Source organism: Cricetulus griseus, chromosome 7 (assembly GCF_003668045.3).
Source record: "Cricetulus griseus strain 17A/GY chromosome 7, alternate assembly CriGri-PICRH-1.0, whole genome shotgun sequence".
Lineage (NCBI taxonomy): Eukaryota > Metazoa > Chordata > Mammalia > Rodentia > Cricetidae > Cricetulus > Cricetulus griseus.
The window spans coordinates 15,489,350-15,512,428 of record NC_048600.1 but is presented as its reverse complement, the minus strand read 5'-3'; the positions used below and the strand labels follow the sequence as shown (position 1 = coordinate 15,512,428).

Here is a 23,079-nt window from a genome sequence, read left to right as displayed (position 1 = left end):
GGACATGGCTCAGTGGTAGAGCACCTTCCTACAGTTCATAAGGCTCTAGGTTTGATCAGCCCCCAGTCCCTCCCCACTACTACTGGAGGGAAGGGAGAGAGAGAGGAAAGAGGGAGAAGGGAGAGGGAAGAGAGAGTTTTACTTGAACATGGTATTGCGGGCCTATAATCTAGGTACTCAGAATCAGAAACTGGAAGCAGGAGAGTTAGGAGTTCAAGGTTATCCTCAGGCACAGAGACAGTGTGATGGCAACCCTGGAAACATAAGACCTGCATATCTTTTAAAAAGCTGTTACTTTTCTAGGAGGCTTTTATATTTGAAGTAGATTTCTCCAGAGTAATGGCTTCCTTTCTTTTCCTCTCCCTCCTTCTCCCTTTCTCTCTCTCTCTCTGTCTCTCCGTATCTGTCTCTCTCTGTCTCTGACTCTGTCTCTCTCCTTTGTATGTGTCTGGGGCAACTGAGAAACTGGTCTTGATTGACACATACTTTGTGGCATGAGACAGCTCTGTATGAGACAGAATCACCTAGTGAGAGGAGTTTTACAAGCACTTAAAATGGGTTATTTAATTTTCCCAAACTGGATGGTATATAAGCACATAGAAAATAAATCAGAGGATCCCAAAATTAATGACATTTATAGACTAAAAGGATGCAATACAGTATAGGGAAACTGTAGTACCAGCCACTTTTTATTAATCTGATAAAGAACACTAGATGCTGTAAAGTGTTAGTGGTGGTGAAGGGACACTGCCTTATAGATGCCATCACACCAAAGACCCCACACGAGAAAGTACACATTTTTATAAAGACAAAAGCTAATCTAAAGTCTGAAGCTAGCAGAAAGCAAATATTTATGAGAAAGCAGGACAACTTTCAAACCTGTAAACTGTTACCTTTTGGTTTTTCTTATTGGAAATATTAATTACATTTGTGGTGAGTGTTAAGTTTAAGATCTGATCCAGAATAGCAGCAATGCAGGCAATACAGCATAATAGATTTCATACCAGGTGAGAAGTAAGTAATTTGATGTTACTCACACTGTTGGCTTGGGTCTGAGTCTGTTGTCATCTTAACATAGTTTGAAGGAAAGAGACCAGTCACTCCGTTGATTTCTCCTTGCCACCAGTCAGGATCATCTTTGTTTATAACATTAATCAGCTGTCCCTTGGAGAAATTGAGCTCATCTTCATTATTCGCTACATAGTCATACATAGCGATCACTTGACATACTATCAAAAGAACAGCAAAATAATAGGTTAAGAATTCCTGTAAGGATCAACCCTGTCTCTAGAACTTCAATTATTATTAAATTCTAAAATTAGGCTAAAAATTTCCTTTATGTGCTCTCTCCCCCAAGCTTCTTTCTAAGTCTGTCTCACAGAAACAAAAACTAAGCAACTCCAGGTACAAATCCAAGTGAACCACTTCTCTTTAAAATGACAAACAGAACTTTCCCATTTCAAGTATAACAGGACTGACTCTGCAGGAGACACTCCCACTGGCAGTCCCTCTGCTCGGAAGCAGAGGACAGAAAGGAGAGTTTTCCATGTCTTTCAAAGAGCTAGCTGACTTAGCTAAGATACTCCCATCTTCTAGACAAACTACAAGGTGACTATTTTCATACCAATGTGAAAGGCAGGTGTAGATCTCTCACTGCTTGGACCCAAAAGTTTCACGTGGCTGGCAGGAAACCAACCCTTCTGTCGCTTTTTCCCTCTGGCCTATAAAATTAGCAAAAGAAATGCATAATTAAAATATGAAATTAAAAACAACCATTGAACTACAACTCAAAACTAAAAAAATCTAGGCTTTCTATAATGACAAGTTAACTTTGCCCATATACTGGCCTTTGCACTTGACTCCTCAGACAGAATCTAAATCCTTGGAATATCACTACTGTTAAGTGTCTTAGTTTACCTGCAAGGCTTGGGCAACACCAAATCTAGCATTGTGACTTATGGTTGGTGCTCTGTAGCATGTGTATCAGCCCACTCTGATGACAGGGCTGGAGTCCTATGCTCACCATATGAACAATCAATCGTACCCATGTGAAAACCCCCAGTTGAAAACTCTAACTCTAGGGCTCCCACAGGCTTCTCTGGCTGGCAATAACTGTGCTGGAAGAGGTGATGCTGTCTCCTGCTCTTCTGGGAACCCCTTGCATCTAACCCATTGGCTGATTTGAATCTGTAGCTTCATAATGACAAACAGTGAAGGTAACAGCACAGTGAGCTCTAAGAATCCTTCTAGTGAATTACCAAATTTGAGAGCAGTCTTGGGGACTGGTCATGGAACCCCTGAACTCATCATTGGCCTTCCAGGTCAACATTAAACAACTGGAAGATTCACCACAATATGCATCTGAACACACTGCTGAAAACATCAGCCTTGGAAGTCTCTAGAGAACTTCCAAGCTAAGAGTTCTCTGATATTTAAACTTACAGTTTAAAGAGATCATCCCAGAGCTCCTTGCAAGTTCAAGTCATCTGTTAAAGGTATAGCTTGCTTAAAGTACACCCTGGAGCTTCGACAATAATCAGGAAGTCATTACAGCATTTCAAAAGGTCATGTTTCCCATTTAGTCGGTTCACAGTGAATCAGAAGGTGGAAACTCAGGGGCTTAGTCAAGAACATATCTAATCTGCATGCCTCTGTTCATTAGGACCGCTAAGTGTTATAACTGGGGGTGACTGTCATTTTTATGAGCTTGACTTTTTACCTGGAAAAGAACATTACCTGTAGTTCTCCTTGCCACCACCCACTTGTGTTTTTCTTTAAGATTAATATTAACTGCCCTGGCGCAAGGCTGAGCTGCTCAGCACCGGAAGCAGCATACGCTGAAGTTACTTGAGCGATCTCTGAAAGAAGAAAACAGAACTGAGGATCCAAGACTACGACAGAGCAAACAGCAGTCAGTTTTCAAAGTTACTGTTACACATACCGGGTTTTTTGTTTGATGTTCCAGATTTGCCAGCATTCCCAAAATTCTACAAGGAAAAAAAACCCAAATTTTTAAAAATCATTTTCGGCAATCCAGACAGTCCAGTCCAGTCCAGTAAGAATTAAAGATTTCTAACGCCCAGGATTCTTGTTTCTTTAAAAGAAGACCAAAATGACAATGAACTTTGCACTAATCAAATAACTGAAGAATCCAACACTGACAAAGAGGTTTGATCTGCAAACAGCATATTTTGTAAGCAAGTAGCTGACATTGTCACACACTTACATGGCAGGAAGAGCTCATTTACATAACTTTCCTGACATTAAACATGGCTGTCTGGAATATATTAGTTTGGTTTTGATTGCTGTGATGAAACACTGTGACCAAAAGCAACTTGAGGAGGAACGGGTTTATTTCATCTTACACTTCCAGATAAGAGCCCATAACTGAGGGCAGTCAAGGCAGAAACTGAAGCAGGGCAGTGACTTAGAGAGACCATGGAAGGATACTGTTTACTGGCTTGCTTCTTGTATCTTGCTTGTTTTGCTCCAGGACACCAGCCCAGGGGTGGCCCAGCCCACAATGGCCTGCCCCCCAGTCATTAATCAAAAAAAAAAATGCCCAACAAGCTTGCCCACAGGCTGATCTGACTGGGGCAATTTCTCAATTGAAGCTCCTCTCAGATGACTAACTAGCCAGCTCATGGGCTATCCTATTCATGCATGGGGTGAGCATGAACACTAAGCATATAAAATGTATATATCCCAGGGATATGTGAAGGCATATATGAGCTAATCTTATTTTCTGTAAGGGACCCTGACTCATCTGTAGCTCTTGCTGAGTAGGGAGCAATATTTATTTATTTGTTTATTTGCTATATTCTTCCTAAAATGACTGAATTTCATTTAAGAATAGGAAATTCCTAGTGTGGGTAGCCACTGTAACTTCTGTTTGACTTTAAAGGATAAACTGGGAATGGAATGTAGCTCAGTGGTTGAATGTTTGCCTGCTATTTGTGAGGCCCTGGGTTCAATCTCCAGTACTGCAAAATAACAAAGAATAAATTCAACTGATCATATTTGTTATTATTAGGAGCTTGAGTAAAAAGGGGAGGGGTTAAGGAGATTTTCTTTTCTATTAGGATACACAGCTGCGTTGAAGGTTTGAAGTCAAAGCTAACATTTGTGAGTATGCAGCAGGTGTGCTCTACACAGTTACAGATACTCAGCTAGTCAGTTTTATAATAACATTGTTAAGTAATTAGGATTGTCCCTATTTCACAGAGAATGAATCTGAGGAATTGACAAGCAAGGCTGTTCAGAGTCATCTGCTTCAAGTGGCAGAGGCAGGTTCAGCCCCAGCAGCTTGGTTCTCAGTATGTGGTTCACAGATCCCTGGGTGCCCTTAGGAGTCTATGGAGTGAAAACAACTGTTATGGTAATATTAGAAACGGTCCTTTTGCTGTGCCTACCGTTACAATGGTGAATAAAATGCCAAAGACTTGGCAGCATCAAACCATATTTTTACTTCAAAGAACTGACAAATATTTAGACTTAGGGTTTAGTAAACATTTTGTTCAAAATGAATTAAGTATACTTGCCACTTCAAGGAAAACAGACTACAGGGTTTCTTGCCAGTGTTAAAATTCAAGCTCCCCTCTCCCACTTAATTCTTTATGCAGTACTGGGGCCTGGGGATTGAACCTCAGGTCTCACACTTGGAGGCAAGGGCTTAACCCCTGAGCCAGATCCCATCCCTAATTTATCCTTTAAAGTCAAATCAAAGTCACAGAACTTTTATTCTTAAATCAGCTGAGGCCATTTTAGAGAGAATACAGTCCTAAAAATCCACCCTATCGACAACGTGACATGATGCTGTCATCTACTAATGGGTTGAGCCTTATTCATGGTTAGTTATACGATGCCACAGGTGCTACTAAGGGCCTCAGATCAGTCATGCCTGTTAGACATCTATGACAAGTGATGATATTTACAGATGTTATTGTCTTGATATTATATAATAAAGTGTGTCAATACAAGAAACATCTGTACACCTCAGTGAGCCACTAGTTTCTAAATACAGTGAATGATGTTACGATTTTTCACATGAGTAAAGGATATATTTACAATGAAAAACAGACTAGTGAATTTTAATATAAAATATTTTACATTAAAATTAAATGAATTTTAATATAAATTAATTTATTTTAAAACAGACTATTTTATTCAAATAGACAATGAACTTATCTAACAAGTTTATATATTAATTTATCAAATTAATTAATATATTAGAGTATTAAATTAATTAAATATTTTTATTGTTGATTAATACTAAGTAAACATGGATAAAATTAAAAGAATTTTAATATGAAAGTATTTTAATATAAAAGCATTCACCAGTATGATATTAAATTACTAGAGCTACAACTAATTTATAACAATTTACCCTGCATCAAATTTTGATGTAGTAGAATCAGACTACCAAGAGATATCTGCAAATATTAAAATACTTTTTTACCCCCATATCTGTATGAGGCTGTATGTTCTTCATATATTTCAACCAAAAGAAGACATCAAAAGGACTGAAGCTGAGCTTGGTGATGGACATGTGTAATATCTTCACTTGGGAGGGCTTATATACATGAAGATAAGGAGTTCAAGGTCTTGGACTTGTACCAAACATGAAGACAGCCTGAGCTATGTAAGACCCTATCCCAATGATAAAAAGAAAAACACTGAAAGTGTAAAGCCAGACTTACTACAGAGACAGATAAGGGGTCTGTCCTCATTTACACCAGCAGCCATAAAAGGTTTGTAGAAATAATATATCTCTTTTTTTTACTTTTTCTTGGAAAATTGAGTTATTTTTCACAAAAGCTTCTTATGTTTTCACACAATGAATTTAATTATTTAAAATGAATACTTAAATGATTTCAGCTTTAATTTCTCCTCCTCCTCCTCTTCTTCTTCCTCCTCCTCCTCCTCCTCTTCTTCTTCTTCTTCTTCTTTTCTTCTTTTTTTTTTTTGGTTTTTCAAGACAGGGTTTCTCCGTGTAGCTTTGGAGCCTATCCTGGCACTCGCTCTGGAGACCAGGCTGGCCTTGAATTCACAGAGATCCGCCTGCCTTTGCCTCCCGAGTGCTGAGTGCTGGGATTATGGGATTGAACATGCGCCACTAACGCCTGGCTCAGCTTTAATTTCTAATATGGTAAAGATCACTGGGCTATAGCTCACACACTGATCCTCTGTAGTTTTTTTTTTGTTTTTTGTTTTTTTTTTTTTCCTCAGTACAGAAAGCCTGCAGGTTTCCACATTACATCAGAATGGTTGTGTGGGGAAGCAGCGGAACTCCAGAATGTGGACCAGTGGAGTCAGTGCTGGTGCAGACTCCTGTCAGCTGGCAGGAGTTCTGTGGACTCTAGAGCCAGTCCTTTTTGTCAGTGACCATGAGGATCAGTCCTATCAATGGCTTATGATCTTTTTAGTCTATGAATCCTGTGCTCTTTATCTTCTAACTGGGGCCCCAAAATAAAACCTATGTAATTGGAGCTACTTTGAGCAGTTTCACTGTGATGAATGAAGCCTGAGCAAAACAGTAGATCTCTGTATTAGCATGAATCCTGATTGGTAACAACAGAATGAGTTTGTTTTAATGAAAAGAACACTACCTCTTGATCTTTAGGTTTGACATAGTTGGATGGGAAGATTCCAGTTCTCTCTCCAATACTTCCTGTCCACCACTCTCCATCTTTCTGGGTCACCAATATTTCTTCACCTTCATTGAAAGTCAAATCTCCAGGCTCTACACTTGAGTATGGATAAAGTGCAATGTACTCTGTAGTGAACAAGGAAAGGCAAATGTTCTGGATTGAGACTACAGATGTACAAAAGAAAATGGGCCAATCTCTAAGATGTAGAGGTTTATGGTAAAAGACAGTGAATCTTACAACTTCAAACAAGGTCTTCATGTAGAAAACAGAACCAAAGCAACTACTTAATAATTATCTAGGTGAAGGCTAACAAAGTTTACCAAGGGATTTACATTTTTTTCCAATTGCTGCTATTTTGTTAAAGAAAAGAAAGATTATTGCTTAGACTTCAGGGACAGTGGGCTCTGTGGCAACAAGAGTAGCAATAGTCAATCTTTTACTTTCATTTATTTTGTCTGAGATAGCACCTCACTATATAGCTAGCCTTGGCTGACTTGGAAGCAGAAATCACCTAACCCTGTTTCTCCAGAGCTGAGATTAAAGGCCTGCCCACTTTGTCAATCATTTTTTTGGTAACAAAAAATTATCCTAAACTACAAACATATAGTATCTCTACAAATAATGGAACTGAGGCTTAATTGGAGTGCTACTTGGTGATAATGGAGTCAAAACAATCTTTAAACCTTTAATGTAAAATATACCCTAATGTGCTAATGTTTGTTCTTTAATTGTTCTGTACACAGTTATGGAAACACAAGTTCTGCCATAAAGCTCTAGCTCCTAGCATAGTGCTTGGCACAAGCAGATGCTAAATGAGTCTTATCATGGGATAAGTCTGTAGTTTTATACTGTCTTTGAGTCTTGTTCCTATAGTTACTACAACTTTGAAGAAACAGAAACTGTGTTTTAGAAGTCTTTTTATTTTTCTATTTTTATGTATATTTGTCAACACAGAATCTGATTTTTTTTAAATCAAAAACATACTTTGTAACCTACTTATTTTCCGAGAGTCATGCTGCCTAGTTGATTTACTACAACTACAGTAGAGCTACAAGGTAAGAAAATCACAGTAAGTAAGAGCACCTAAGCCCTCCTTACTGCTTTCCTACACTCATCTCCACACTCGGTCTGCAGTGCAGATGTGGTGACAGTCTCTCTGGTGGCGTTTTCTAAGTTGCATGGTCATGCTTGGCTCATTCTCTTGTTTCTGTGAGAAGACCTTCCTCATCCTTTGTGCTGGGACTAAAGACATGCACCATCACACCTGACTATTTTTATTTATTTGTGTGTGTGTGTGTGGGGGGGCAGTATCTGCAGAGGCCAGAAAGGGCACAGAGCTGTCGTCACAGGCAATTGTGAGTAGTCTGATATGGGTGCTGAGAACTGACTCAGGTCTTCTGCAAGATCAGCAAGTGCTCTTAACCTCTGAGCCATCATCCTAGCCCCTGCGCTGAATTTCTGTAGCACCAACTCTAAATATGCTGAGTATTTTCAGCCATGTGTTTTCTGTGTCTTCAATATTCATTTGAGGTAAAAGAGAAGCAGGTTAATCTCACAAACATCAAAGAACTGGAAATAAAGAAAAGAACAACGTATGTTCGAATAATAACTAAGCTAATTCTTGCTTAATGCAAATTGCCCAAAGCTTACCTTCTCCAGCTGGATAGGCTGTGGAGGTAGGTTTCTTACTTACAGCCGCATACAAAGCTTCCGGCCTAGCAAATTAAATGGAGAAGTGAGACACATGCACACACACAAAGGACAGAAACTCAAGAAAGGTGAGCTGAAGATTGCAACAGGGTTAGCAGCATCTAGTGTACCCTTAACTAAATACCATCTCTGTGCACACAGTAGGAACATTCTTATATACAAGATTCTCCTAGATCAAGAACTGCCTGACTATAAACCACTAAATTTTAAAATAACTTCAATAGAACATAGGTTTCACCTTTACATTACATGGAACTTAATAGACATCTGCATACTAGTAAGTGGACAGTGTTTTGAGACAGCACTTACAGAGACTAGCTTGACTTACAGATAAACAAGGTAAATATATGAACATTATTATTTGAGTTTATTGCATCTTAAAATATAAAAATAATACTTTAAAAACTCATAATAGGTAAATAGCAATTTCCATGTTAATCCAGGATGCTGGTTTCAAAAGTTCGGAAGAACTATCATGTTCAAGATATAGATACCTAGGGGATGCAGAGGACCCCCAGGCCCTACAACTTATGGAATGGCATAGAGGAAACACTACTAAACCTCACAACAGGACTGCCTTGTTTAATGCTAATGTCTCCATCAATGCAGGCTTTGCTTGTTCTTTTTTTTGTGGCTTGTGTTTTTTTTTTTTTTTTTTTTGAGACAGGGTCTTCTATGTTGCCCATGTTGGTTTTTGAACTTGTAAGATCAAGAAATCTGCCTGCTTCAACTTCCTAAGTTGCTGAACCTATCGACACATATACCCACACACAGCTCTATGGCAGGCTTTTAAGTAACCTGACTTATCTCCTAGAAAGGATCAGTAATTGAACAGAAATTTAGAGGGGAAAATGGTTTCTAAAACATTTAAACTTAGCCTATTTTTTTTTTTTTGCTTATGCTTTCTTCTCTGTGATAAGTTATAGAAATAATACAATCACTGCTACAAAGGGTCTAGCATGGAGATGCTAGGCATGTATTGTGACTTTTACTACTTGAGGCTTCCACAATTCCAGGTCAACCTGAGAAGCTAATGTCTGCATTTGAACTAAATGCTAGTAAGTGGACGTGCAACACTGAAGACTCTTACAGCTTGTCCAGTTTAATTCTTTCATCTAATCAGAAATCTGAAAATAGTGGAAGTAGGACATAAGCTTGATTTCCAAGACCAGGATGTTCATATATTAGACTGTTCCTATTCAGACCCCTTCTAGATGGGACACAAGGGACAGTTACCCACAGCTAACAGTGGTGCTGACTCTCGTGTTAGAGCCAGCTGGTAACCTGACACAACCACAGACTTAAGATCTCAGTTGAGCTAGTTTTTGGCTTTTGTATATTTGCAATTTCATGTATTTGTTCACTCATTCTCTCCTGTCCTCATTCATTATGCTGATTTGCAGCTACTATGTATTAGTATTATAGGAGATAGGAAAAATGGATCCAAAGAGACAGATTATAACTTTATGAGCTTATGACTTAACTAGGAATACAGGTCAAAAAAGCCAATAACTATGAAGACATGTGCTATGAACAATAGAGAGGTTATGTTTAAAAAGCCCTGGAGGTCCAGGAATGTGAATGCTCCAATTTGAAAGGGCAAGACCTCAGTAAAGAATCCTTTGAATACTGAAAGTTTTCAGGAAACAATGGAGAAATACTTCAAATGAAATGAAAAGCTATTTTTTCTAACTGGTCTTATGGTAAAAAGAAAACAGACCTAGAAATTAAGTATTTTGGAAATTTCGCAAATTTGAAATGGCTAAAACAAAAGATTCTAAAACAGATACAAACATGTAAAGCAATTTTTTCCATGTTAGGAATCCCCCTCTGGAATTCAAACCCCAGCTTATGTGGCGAAGATGCCAACATCCATGCCTCATGGAAATACATAGAGGTGCTTACTCTTCTCGCTTTACTTCACTCCCAGGAATGATCTTGACATAAGATTTGGGGAACCATCCTCTTCCTCCATGCACCTCCCCAAACCACCAATTTTCTTGCTGCTCCAGGACAGTAATGACATCATGCTTTGAGAAGTTCAAGTGGTTCTCTTTCTTTGCCGTCCACGAACAAAGGGCCTGAGCTTTCAGATTTTCTACAGCCTGCCCCTAGGAGAGACACAAAGCCGCCAGAACTTAAAAACAGATCATGGTAATTGTGATTTCTAATTTCTAGTGTATAACAGAGAGCATATCAACTTGGTCAATCTGTGAACTTACAATGACACAATATACAGCCCTGTGAGGAGCTTTCTTGAGTATCCCAGCGTTCAAGGACACGTCATCATGGATACCGATGAAGTAAGTGCACACGCAAGCAAGCATTTATAAATCCATTAAGTGGCATTTAAAAAGGAGTTACTGCAATTTTCTTCTCTCCTCCAGCTTCCAATGCTTCTAGCTGCTATTGGCTCTCCTTGCTCCCCAAGGATTGGAGAACTGGTCATGCTCAGCATCACTCTTGCTGTTCTCTCTTAACAACTATGACCCCTCCTCCCTTCACAGGTGAGCCCTTCACTCACCCTGGACTCACTGCCTCCTCACTTCCACAGGTCCTTCTCCAGCTGCCTCTCCTGTGTCCACCTCCACTTTCCCACAGCAGTAACTGCATGTCATTGCTCCAAGCTTTCACGAGTGCAGGTCGCCAAGCTTGTGCATCAGGTGCTTCCCCACTGCACTGTCAGCCTGGCCAGAGGGTTGTGTTTGGTTTTTCACTGCCAGATTGTCTAGTACACTATTAACTACTTTATTAATTACCCCTAACCTCTCTAACTGCTTATTTTAAAGTGGTATTTGTTGATTGATATTTACTGATTGAGATGGAGTTTTGCTTTTGCAGCTCAGGCTAGCCTTAAATGGTTTATGTAGCCAAGGCTGACTTGAAAATCCCAGTCTTTCTAGCTCATCCTTCTAAGTGCTGGTGGTGTACACCAACACCATGCTTCTTCCCCCTTTCCCCAAGAGCTGAGTAATCTAACTACACTATACACAAGCCTCATTTCGTCCAACACCTCAAACTGATGTGCCTCAGTGACTTTCCTCATGTTGCTCTTTCACTAGAGAAACTTCTAGGTTTGGTGAAGCCTTGCTTCTTTTGAAGGATCCAACTCGAATACCTTCCCTTCATGAAGTATACACTAATTCTCAGATCATGACATGTTCTCTCCTCCCTGAACCCTCAGAACTTTGCAGCTGTATTTATTACAACATTCCTCATGCTTCACAGTTACATGTATGCATGATTCCTTTATTAGGTTTTAAACTACTTAGTGGTGGAGTTTTTGTTAACATATGTTTTCTTGAATTTTTAGCACATAATAAAATGCTGGAAACTATAACCATGTACTAATGATTTCTAAGTGAAAACAACATCTGTATTTCAGATTTTATATTTCTTATTAGTAATTTTAATGTATCTAAGTACATATACCAAAGTACTGAGGTTCCCAGACAGGAAAAAACAATGCCCCTCCCCAGCTCAATCCTTATGGGACTGAATGTAACTGAATGCTACAGGCCCTGATTAAATGAGGGAAAGATGGATGCTTCTGTATGAAATCCAGAGCAAAGTCAAGAATAAAGCACACAGAATTACAGATAACATACCTGTCCATGAATGGGGGACACAGATCCAGGGGACACAGTGCGAGTAAAAGCTGACTTTTTTTGCCATGATGTATTAACAGTAAGGTTTGAGAAAGATACATTTTGATAATCAGTCACTGATGCTGGTTGATTTGAACAAAGTGGTCTGCAAATGTAAAAATATAAGTATACATTGTTGTTTAGAACTTAATGAAGTACCACCAAGTTTCTCACATGAAGTACATACTGTGTTTAAACACGATTTGTAGATAAATGAATTTATGCACTATGAGGTCATTTACTAAATTTCAGTATTAAAGTGGGAACAAAAGGCACTGTTGGAATAGCCAGCCCAGATAAAACTGTGACCAAGAATCAGGCTGACACAGGTATGCATTAGTATTCACACACTGTCAGCTCACAACTCACTGGGAAGAAGTTGAGGTAGCAGAGAGAGATCCTGTAGGAGGAAGTAAGGCCTTCTTAGGAGATGGAGCTTTTTCACCAGATGGCATTTTTTCTACATAGTTGCATGGAAACCAGCCAAACTTTCCCTGAAAGCTACCATAAAGCCAACCAGGCTCTCCTATCGTTTTTTCATCAACCTATGGGAGAAAAAAAAAGGTTCAGTGCTTATTCTCAGATTCAGAATTAAGCCCGTCTGAAATAAAAAGGTATTTCCTACAAATTATTAGGTTACTATTTCTTGACATGGACAAATTATCTTTTAAAATTTTATCAAAGTTAATATATGAGGCCAGGTATGGTGGCACACACCTTTGATTCCAATAAACAGGAGGCAGAGGCATATGCATCTCTGGGAGTTTGAAGCCAGCCTGGTCAACATAGCAAGTTCCAGGCCAGCCAGAGTGACACAGTGAAACATTGTCTCAAAACAAAGAAACAACAACAACAAATTAACACAAAGTTAATATATGAAAATAAGTTACAACAAAAAGCAGCTTATATATAGTTTACAATGGAAAAAATTCTTCCCCTACTCCATATATATGTACATATATATTTTTTTTTCAAATAGAACTCACAAAGCCCTGGTTGGCCTTAAACTTGTGGCTATCTTCCTCTCCTAGTCTCCCATGTGTTGGGGTCACACAGTTTTGAGCCAGCAAACCTAGCTGCAAGTACTATTTACAGTGCTGCTTCTTGGATTTGCTTTCTGTCTTTAGACATTATCTATTGGGTTTTGGTTACAAAAAAGATTCATCTATGTGTCATTGTATTTTCTTACTCTATCCACATTATATGATTTTTATTAAATTTATATAATTATCATTTATAACATAATTTATAACATCTGACTTATATATTCCTTGTAAACTTTCAATACTCTACAGTTGGTCATTCTTGGGGACTTTAGCTGAACTGGAAAACCTCTAGGTACTATTTTCTAAGTAGTAAAAACCAATTTCTTTTTTCCCTATAATATAGTAGCCTCCAATCTTACAATGTCTCCTGCACTTCTTCCTGGTTACTACCTTAAACACAGATGGAACCTCAAAGTTTATGCTTGGTTTCCTTGTCTCATGCTACACACTCCCTGGACAGGCCCTGCTTGCTCCTAGAATTTGCCCAGTGCTCTTGCATAATAGAGTCCTAAAGCTCTCCTCTTAGGAGGAACTTCTTTCCTAAAAGAACAATTTTACATTTTCAACTCTGAGAACAAGACTTTCGATTAGACACCCAATGGAACCATCCAACCTGAGTCTAAGATTGAGCACCTCTCCCTGGTCCTGGGTTTGTGCTCTCCAGGCTGCTATTCTCCGTTTGTTTGTTTGTTTATTTATTTATTTATTTATGTTTTTTCGAGACAGGGTTTCTCTGTATTGCTTTGGAGGTTGTCCTGGTACTTGCTCTGTATAGCAGGCTGGTCTCAAACTCAGAGATTCGCCTGCCTCTGCCTCCCGAATGCTGGGATTAAAGGCATGAACCACCAATGCTCCATGTAGATATCCCAGTTTTGCTAACACATCCAGAGCATCATAATGAGGAACCAGCTGAACACAGGCCTCCTCTCTGTCAAGCTTTATGAGGGTGTTGACTTTGGCCACATCAATGTCATAAAATGTCTTCACAGTCTGTGTGATCTGGTTGGCCTTGACATCCACAACAAACACAAATGTGTTGTTTTGTCTTCTTCATGGCTGACTCAATTTGATGATGACATAGCGGGCAAGCTTGTTTCTTCTGGGCGCTCTTCCAAGGGTATGTCAGCTGCTTCCAGAGCAGCAGGGTCTTGGGTCCTGTGAGGTGAGTGACATGCAGATTTTCCTTTGTGGCCGTGGATGCCTTTTAGCACTGCCTTCTTGGCTTTCAAGGCCTTTGCTTTGGCTTTGACAGGAGCTTCCTTCTTTGCTTTCAGCACCATCTTCAATTGCTATTATTCTTAACATCAAAGAATTTAGCCCTTAAACAAAAGTCTGTGGCTCTTATCTCTATAATATGTTGATAGCCAAACTTTTGACTTTGTCACTAAACAGTTCTTATTCTTTTTATTCCATTCTCCATAAGCATAGCAGCCTTTTTTTGTATAACATCAACCATTATAATCTTTCCTCACAGTCAGATTTGGTTAAACTGCTCCAGCCCAAGTGGTGTTCTCCCATAGAAACTGCTATAATCAACATGACCGTACTGTATTGTTTATGTACATACATTTCCCCTAATACTGCCATAATCAGCATTTCTGTATTACTTTTATCTCTTCTAGTTGTCTGTGAGTCTTTATCAACTCCATCTAGCACAGTATACATCTGCTTACTTTAATAAATAAATGAATATGCCAACTGTCTCTCATCTCTACTTTCTATACCTTTCTACAATATACTTTTCTGCTGACAATGTTGCATTTATCAAACCATACAGGATCAATAGAATTTTAAAATTCATTTTTGAAGTTAACATCCAAAGTAGTGGGTTTTGTCATGGCATTGCCATGCATACATGTATGTCATTTACTGCATTCTAATTCATTTCTATCCTCCTGTGCTCTGCCCACTTCCACTGGTTCCTTCCTTCCCTCCACAATTTTTAAAAACAGCTTTTTGAAATGTAATTAACATAAATTTTATATTAAATGTGTTAGTGTAATGTTTTGTTATATTTATATACCTTTCAAGATATATATTTCACCTCCAGTTTCCTCTTGATTCACCCTAAGTTCTCCTTCCTGCCCCTTACCATACTCTTGGGAAACACTGGTCTGGCCTGTTTTATGTCACTATACATTAGTTTGCATTTTCTATGAATAAAGTTGTGTAATATTTTTCTTGTTTTGTTTGCCTCCTTACATGTAAACTAACTGTTTTTGGACCCATCCAACCCATGTTGGAATATGAGTGCCATTCTTCTTTACTGGCAGTTGCTTACATATATCATAATTTGTTCATGCTTTTCCTCGTGATGGACATCTGGGTTGTTTCAAGTGTTTAGCCATTATAAACAAAGATGCTTTGGTCATCTGTGTTCACATGGACATGCGCTTTCTATTTTCTGAGGTAGACACTTGAGAGTAGAATGATCAGGTCATAGTAGATGCATATTTAGCTTTTTTGTTTTAATAATGGCTTATTGAATATTATCTTGTTATCAGAAACTAAAATCGAAGTTGGTAACTTTCTAATATATATTACCTTTATCAACATGATTCTCTATGTATTTTCTTATTCATATATCACACATGGGTTATGATAATACAACAAAGACCATTCATTGCAAGGAACAAACGGCCCAAATCCAGTCAGGATTGCAGAACTTAACTTCACCTCTTTTAACAGTTACTAGAAAATAATTAGTCTCTCAAAATTCTATTGTTCATTTATTAAGACACTGCAAGTGGTGGTGTCTTTTATGATGTGAACTGATATGGCACAGTGGAAAGAACACTGGACTCACAACCAAAAGACAAACTTTCATTCTACTCTGTCACTGCAATGCTGACAGTTGTAATTTATCTGAGTGTGAATTTTCTTTTTTGGTGGTAATAACTACCCTATGTGGCTCTGAGAGATGCTAAAAGAGCTAAGTGAGATAACATTTAAAATATTTTTAGAAGTATGTAAAAATCAAAGTTAATATTACAGAAAACACAGCACAGGGTACTGTAATTAGCTTACTCACGGGCAGAAAAGGCTTCATTGCTTACCTGAATTACATCCCCAGAATTAAAACTCATTTCATCATGGTTCCTTGCTTCAAAGGGGTACAATGCTCTATAATTCACCAAAGCACTAGCTGTCTCACCTGAAGAAAAGATAATTCCCATCATTTGCTACTTCTGAGCATACACATCTTTACTATGACTCAACAAAGAGCTCTTAAAATATAAAAGAAAAAATGAGCATCGAACAGTATAATGAAAATTTGCTTGCCTTAGGTTTGTTAGGGTTTAACTGTCTTGACTAGTAATACAGTAGATGGGAAGCAAAGATGTAAAGCACTCATCTTAAGTGAGGTAGGAAGCAGCTAAACAAAGTGAAGCCTCACAGGCTGAGACATGCACCTAGATCTAGGGGAGGGTGTGGAAGTTGCACAGACCAAGCTGTGCACAGTGGAAGGCATCTAAGCAGGGGTGAGACAGGGCTAGATCTGTGGAGGTGAGATGACGTCAGAGAAAGTAATGTGCACAAGGAAGCCACAAATGAGACTAGTGAGGAAAAGGGATTAGATAAAGAAAACATCTATTGATTTACTCGTTTGTTCTAGAGGGAAAATGGAAGGACTCACAAATACATTAGAGTTCGTAAGTTTAAAAATATTTTGTTAAAAGATTTGAACACACTGTATCACTATTATGAATCTCAAAGTTTACTCATCTAAAAGTAGATGTACTACTGAAGTATATGATAGGAATAGACTCTGAGCTGTATAAGGATGTATGCCTTCTGAGAAAAGTTGAATGTGAAAGACTTAAAATTTACTGTTGTTTCACTCAAATAAGGGGCTCAACTATACTGTTTAAGTAAATATTTAAGATTATGTCAATTCTGAAAACTGAAGCAGATCTTTTATGTTAGTCAATGAAAATACCCTTTTTGTCTTGTTACACATCTGTACACTTTTCACCCACATTTAATTGAAAAGGCTTTTCTACTCTAAAAATGAGCATCTTTCTGTTTGCTGCTGCTGTTGTGCTGCTCTCAGCAGAACTACCTTTATCTTTACTTTGTTTTGCCTCAGCTTTTCGCTCCTCTTCTTGAGTTTTTTCCTGTGATTTCTCTTCCTGAAGTCGCTTTTGTTTTTCTTCTTCTTCCTTTCTAATACTTTCTCTCCACAAGTTTTCTTTTCCTTGTTTTGATTTCCTTTAAATCAGAGAAATGAAGAGTTTACATAAAGTTCTATTATGTGGTACACTCAAACCAAAACAAACCAACATGCATGCTGGAAGATCTGGTTCCCACTCACTGGAGAACTAGCAAGAGATATTAAAAGAGGGAAAAGGGGAGCTGAGGACTGAAGAGGAAACAAAGAGAAACGATTGAATAAGGTGAGCTGGAGAATACAATGACAACTCTCTAGACCTCAAATTCCCTCTAAATCCAAGAAGAAAGTAGAAAGGGATCCAGTCAGCAAATCTAAAACTTCTTCCTATCTGAACTCCTCAAGTACTTCTGTGGCCTCAGTATTATCAAGACTAGCAGAGGATGTAGCCAGGTAGGTGGATCTAGCTTTCTTTCAATGTTTTTCAAACCCTTCAAACCTCTATCCCATCCCAACACGATTCCTCTAGAAGCTTTAGGTGAAATCTGTGTATCAGAATAATGAACCAGGAGTATGAGGTTTAAAGCATTTTAAGAGCCTTTTACTTTTTTAATTACCCATGATTTCCAAATTTCTTCAGCAATTAAAGCTGAGATAAGCCAAATAATAAGTCTTAAAATAAACCAAGGTTCTTGTTTTGATTGGTGTACAATGTTGTACAATCCCAGAGATATATCCAGCCACAATCTTTGCTACTCTGTGATAGAGCTGAGGCTTAGGGAAGATACTAAATATAGTAGTGGTAACTTTTTCTCTGAATGAGGTCATAAAAATAGACATGAGAGAACTATAATGTACATTAGTTCTGATACTTTACTGTCATATATCGTAGAAACACTGGAAGACCAAGAATCCAATCCAGGTCAATAGGCCATAAATTGGTTAATGAAAACTCAATACCTAAAAGACTTGAATTTATAAAATTTAGAATCTGATTAGTATCTAAAAATAACCTTTAATTCCCCTAAAATTTTCATCAAAAAAAGAAAGAAAGAAAAAAAGCAATGTGCAACAAAGCCAGGTTTTTGTTTTTTGTTTTTTAAGGCAGGATTTCTCTGTGTAGCCCTGGCTGTCCTGGAACTCACTCTGTAGACCAGGCTGGCCTAGAACTCACAGAGATCCACCTGCCTCTGCCTCCTAAGTGCTGGGATTAAAGGCATTTGCCACCATGGTCTGGCAGAATTTTAATAGTAACCTAGTACAATACATTCATCAGTTATATTAATTACCTTACAGCCTCATCTTCTAGTTTCTTTTTCTGTATTTGCTCTAATCTTTTTCTTTCCATTTCCTTCAGTTTGTCACGTTTGATTTTATGAAGTTGTTCGAGGGCTAACTGCTGTGTATTATAGCTTTCTCTCAGTTCCTAAGGATAAAATATAATGAAGTCAATACTTAAATATTTAATCATGTAGCATTTGTACTAAAAACAAATTACTAAGACAAGTCTAATTAAATGTAAAAGATTTGAAGGTTTAAAAAATACCTATTTAAATGATATAAAATCTTGAATACAATAAGTACTTCATGCACCTACTAAAACAAGTACATGCTAAATTCACCTGTTTCCATATCAGTTCATCTATAAAGGACAAAATACTAAAACAAATATTTTAGGTGTTATTTTCAATAAAAATGAAATTAATTAAAATATGGTAATAACATTTAAAGAAAACGTGTGTGTGTGTGTGTGTGTGTGTGTGTGTGTGTGTGTGTGTAGACCAGAGGTCAAGGTCAAAGGTCAACCTTGAGTGTCATTTCTCAGGTACCAAACTTATTTCTTTTTTTTTTTTTTCTGATGTATTTCAAGACACACTACATTTTATACCATATTATACAATATTAAATTCTTCTTTTTCTTTTTTCCAACTTTTTTATTTGAATTAGGAACAGGATTGTTTTACATGACAATCCCATTTCCCTTCTCCCACTCATCTTCCCCTATCTCCCCCCCCCACTAAAACCTTATCTGTCACATATCTTCTCTGCTCCCCCTGGATGGTGAGGCCTTCCATAGGGTGTCATCAGAGTCTTTCGTTTCCTTTGGGGTAGGGCCTAGGCCCACCCCAGTGTGTCTTGGCTCAGGGAGTATTCCTCTATATGGACTGGGCTCCCAAAGTCCACACCCATGCTAGGGATAAATACTGGGCTTCTACAGGAGGTCCCGTAGATTTCCGAGGTTTCCTCACAGAAACCCATGTTCCTTGGGTCTGGATCAGTCCCATGCTGGTATTCCAGCTATCTGCATCTGGGTTCCAGTTCAGATCGGTGATTAGTTATGGGTGTCCGATTCTACTTCCACCAGCTGCTGGCAAAACTTCTTATTTCTTGAGGCAGACTCTCTTCTCACTGCCTGAAACTTGCCTAGTACTCTGGGCTGGATGGCTAGCCTCAGGGACTTTTCTGTGTCCACCTTCCCAGTGCTGGGATCACAAGTACACACAATGGATTTTTATGTGTGGTTTTGGCAGGGTTCAGTGTTCCTTGTATTTTCATCCAGAAGCAATCATTTACTCTGGGTCTAAATGGTCAATCACTGCATTTCCCTGCGCAGAATAACTGGTCAAAAGGACATGATCCAAGCTGGGTCAGAGTCTTTTCCAGAGATACAGTCACCTTAGTTAGATGTTATAAAGAGAAACTTCTCTGGCTCACTAAACTGAGATAAACTAAATATGGCTCCTTTACTACCTAGTGAGACCAGGACATAAAACTGAGGTGAAGATTAGAGACAGAGGTAGGGAAGAGGACTAGGAGAACCTGATCTTCAACTCCATGGCTCCATGATATAGGAACTGCCTTTGCAGCAGCTGGTCTGCCTACCCTTCACCCTGGCATTCTTTCAGTAATCACCACTTTCCCTGGACTCTACAGAATACTAACAGGAGGGTGTGTGTGTGTGTGTGTGTGTGTGTGTGTGTGTGTGTGTGTAGAGCTGAAAGAAAGAAAACTAGAAACAACCAACTAAATATCAGCAACAAAATAAAACATACACACAACAACAACAAAAACAGAAAGAGAAGAAAAAAAAACCTAAAATAATCAAAGAAATTAAGGGCAAAGGAGGGAGGTAGACAATATTTGAATACACTTTAGTTTTCTTTTAAAAAAGTGTATGGTGTCCCCTTACCCTCCTAGTCACAAAACTCCAAACCAAAACTAGACCAACCTATATATTTTCACAAACAAGCTACGCTGGAGGTAAACTGACTATACTGTAGGTCTGGCCTAAGGGTAGTATGGTGACTTGAGACTGTCCAAGTGTCTGGGACTTACACAGAAACAATACAAATGCTGTGTTTGGGTTAAGTCTCACACAGCTCTTAGCTTCTATGGTTGTAGTTGTTATTTTTGACTCTAAATTCTACTTAAGAGCAAAGACCATGGTGATTACAAGGAGAAGTAGGGCGATTTAGTGTTAAGAAGTACACCTCCAAGTCGTCCACCAAAGTTTGAGTCAGGTTCTGTCATAACAACTTGTATTATTAACTCAGGAAAGTTTTACAGTCTCCTGAGTGTGTCTCACAGAGCTGCTTCAAGGGTAAATGAGTTAATCTAGGTAAAGCTCTTGTAGTATTGCAGGCCACATTGTTAGATTCTCAATAAATATTAGCTTTCGGTGGCAGGAGCCAGAACTAAGGAGAATACTACATTTTGAGGGAATTTAAAGAGCAATCAGATTAATGTCTGATCTTAGCCTGTGCAACATTAGCCTTCCAACTTATCCTTTAAGACTGAACTGCAGTAACTTTCCAAGGAGGCTTGAGAGTCCTTGAAATGGGCCTTCTTCCAATGGCTGACTCAGGACAAAAAGTCTAATAGCTGGGCCCTCTCCCAGCAAAATCTGAGTAATTTTTGTAGTTTCAAGTTGTGCCAAGAGCTAGAAAGTTGAATATGTTATAAAAACTACTCGTTTACAGGTACTGGAACACTGTGAAGGCAGCTGAAGGAGATGAAGGACCAATCTGACACCCAGCACTCTCCTATTTCAGGCACTCGTCCACCTGAGAAGCTGAAGCAGTAGCTGAGAACTAACCCTGAATTCACAAGTATGGGGTAGAGAGCTAACTGAGAACCATCTAGGCTTTTGGAATCTCAAGCCCACACCCATGTAACATACCTCCTCCAACATGGCCTCACCCCCTAATCCTTCCTAAACCATTCTACCAACTGATGACCAAGTATTGAAATATATGAACCTATGAGGGCCATTCTCATCCAAACCACCCCAGACACACACCAGTCATGCTTTGAACCAGCTCAGTCAGTAATTGAATAAAGGTGATTTATCCCATTTTGTTTGTCAGAAGCAAAAGAAAATTGCCTCTGCAAAGGTGATTATCAAATTACAAATGAATCTCTAAATTATTTCTGTGATTTTTTTTTTTCATATAAAAGCTTGGATAGGGGCTGGAGAGATGGCTCAGGGGTTAAGAGCACTGACTGTTCTTCCAGGGGTCCTGAGTTCAATTCCCAGCAACCACATGGTGGCTCAAAGCCATCTATAATGGGATCTTGTACGCTCTTCTGGCACGCACTGTATATATGATAAATAAATAAATCTTAAAAAACAAAAAGCTTGGATAGAATTCAACAATTTTTTTTTTTTGAAAAACACCAGAGGTCAATGCCATGCATCAAAAAGTAAGGGAAAGGGCTGAACAGATGGCTCAGCAGTTAAGACTTGAGTTTGGTTTCCAGCACCTACACTGCAGCTCACAACCATGTGTAACTCCAGTTTCAGAGGATCTGATGTCGTCTTCTGGCCGACACTGGGCATGCACAGGGTACACAGGCAAACAAGCAGGCAAATTAATATTGATATTAAGTAAATCAAGTATGCAAATTGTAATCTCCAGGGTATCTGCTACCAGAAAAGTAGAAGAGTTCAACAAAACAACACTCAGTTCCTACCCCTCCCTGAAGAAACTAGAGACATTAATGGTTGCTGGGGAGGGTGGGTATAGCCATTGTTAAGCTGCCATAGCCTAAGTAAGTAATTCGCCACCCATGCTCAGGCAGAATCCTGACTAAATGAAGTAGGTTTCCAAAAAATGCAAGGAGTCCTTTTTAGGACGGAGAAGGTGTTAAGTGGGAGGGGTAAGAAGATAAGGATAATGGTGGGGGACTGTGTTCAAAGTACAATACATATGTGAATGAAGCTGTGAAGGAAGGAAATAAAAAGTACTAAAAACAGGGCAAGGTGAGAAACAAGACACAAAATAAATAACAGAAGAAAAGACAATGACATTTCACAGTCCAAATTTGTCAGTAAGTATATTAAACAGACCCACTACTCCATTTAAATATAAAACTGAAATTATAAACTATGTTACTTAAAAGACAAAATGTTAATGAAATATATAATAGTTTATAAATATGGAATCTATTTTTGCCTAACAGGGCAAAAGAAAGCTGGCACAGTTAGACTAATATATCAGGAAATGTTACCCTTGAAAAAAACTGTATGTGTGTATTGTGTGCAGTGCATATGCATGTACATATGTTTACAGGCCTGAAGTCAACCTTAAGTATCTTTCCTCAGGACTCTCTACCAGGAAAACCCTGTCTCTGCCTCCTGCACACAATGCATCTGTCACTTCCTGCTCTGTGAATAAGCATATCACTGTGCCCAGCTGGACTTCTCTGAGTGAATTTGGGGTTTTATGATTGCATAGCCATCACTGTGCCAAGTGAGCTGTCTCCCCAGTTCCCCCACTCCACATTTTTTTTTTTTTTTTGAGATAGGCTCTTACTATGTAGAGACTGTATTCGAACTGGGCTCAAAGGGCCAAGGTGGCCTGCCTTTGCCTCCCAGTGCTGGGATTGTAGGCAGAAGAACTAGTCCTAAGGCA

The 23,079-nt window shown here is 38.7% G+C and overlaps 1 protein-coding gene across 5 annotated transcripts in view; it reads right to left on the bottom strand.

Annotated features, from left to right (window-relative positions):
• Window positions 1–23,079, bottom strand: part of Itsn2 (intersectin 2) — a 116,097-nt gene that overhangs the window by 35,724 nt on the left and 57,294 nt on the right. For 4 of the 5 annotated variants that reach the window (XM_027424570.2, XM_035448072.1, XM_027424569.2 and 1 more), the window contains exons 17-28: window positions 18,454–18,590; window positions 17,117–17,265; window positions 16,110–16,207; window positions 12,377–12,552; window positions 11,969–12,113; window positions 10,266–10,471; window positions 8,301–8,365; window positions 6,609–6,775; window positions 2,942–2,987; window positions 2,737–2,858; window positions 1,625–1,721; window positions 1,038–1,229 (exon numbers count right to left, since the gene is read on the bottom strand). In XM_027424570.2, coding sequence (XP_027280371.1) covers window positions 1,038–1,229; window positions 1,625–1,721; window positions 2,737–2,858; window positions 2,942–2,987; window positions 6,609–6,775; window positions 8,301–8,365; window positions 10,266–10,471; window positions 11,969–12,113; window positions 12,377–12,552; window positions 16,110–16,207; window positions 17,117–17,265; window positions 18,454–18,590 — 1,600 coding nt within the window. The remainder of the gene's footprint in view (window positions 1–1,037; window positions 1,230–1,624; window positions 1,722–2,736; window positions 2,859–2,941; window positions 2,988–6,608; window positions 6,776–8,300; window positions 8,366–10,265; window positions 10,472–11,968; window positions 12,114–12,376; window positions 12,553–16,109; window positions 16,208–17,116; window positions 17,266–18,453; window positions 18,591–23,079) is intronic. The other variant, XM_027424571.2, reaches the window with a different exon arrangement.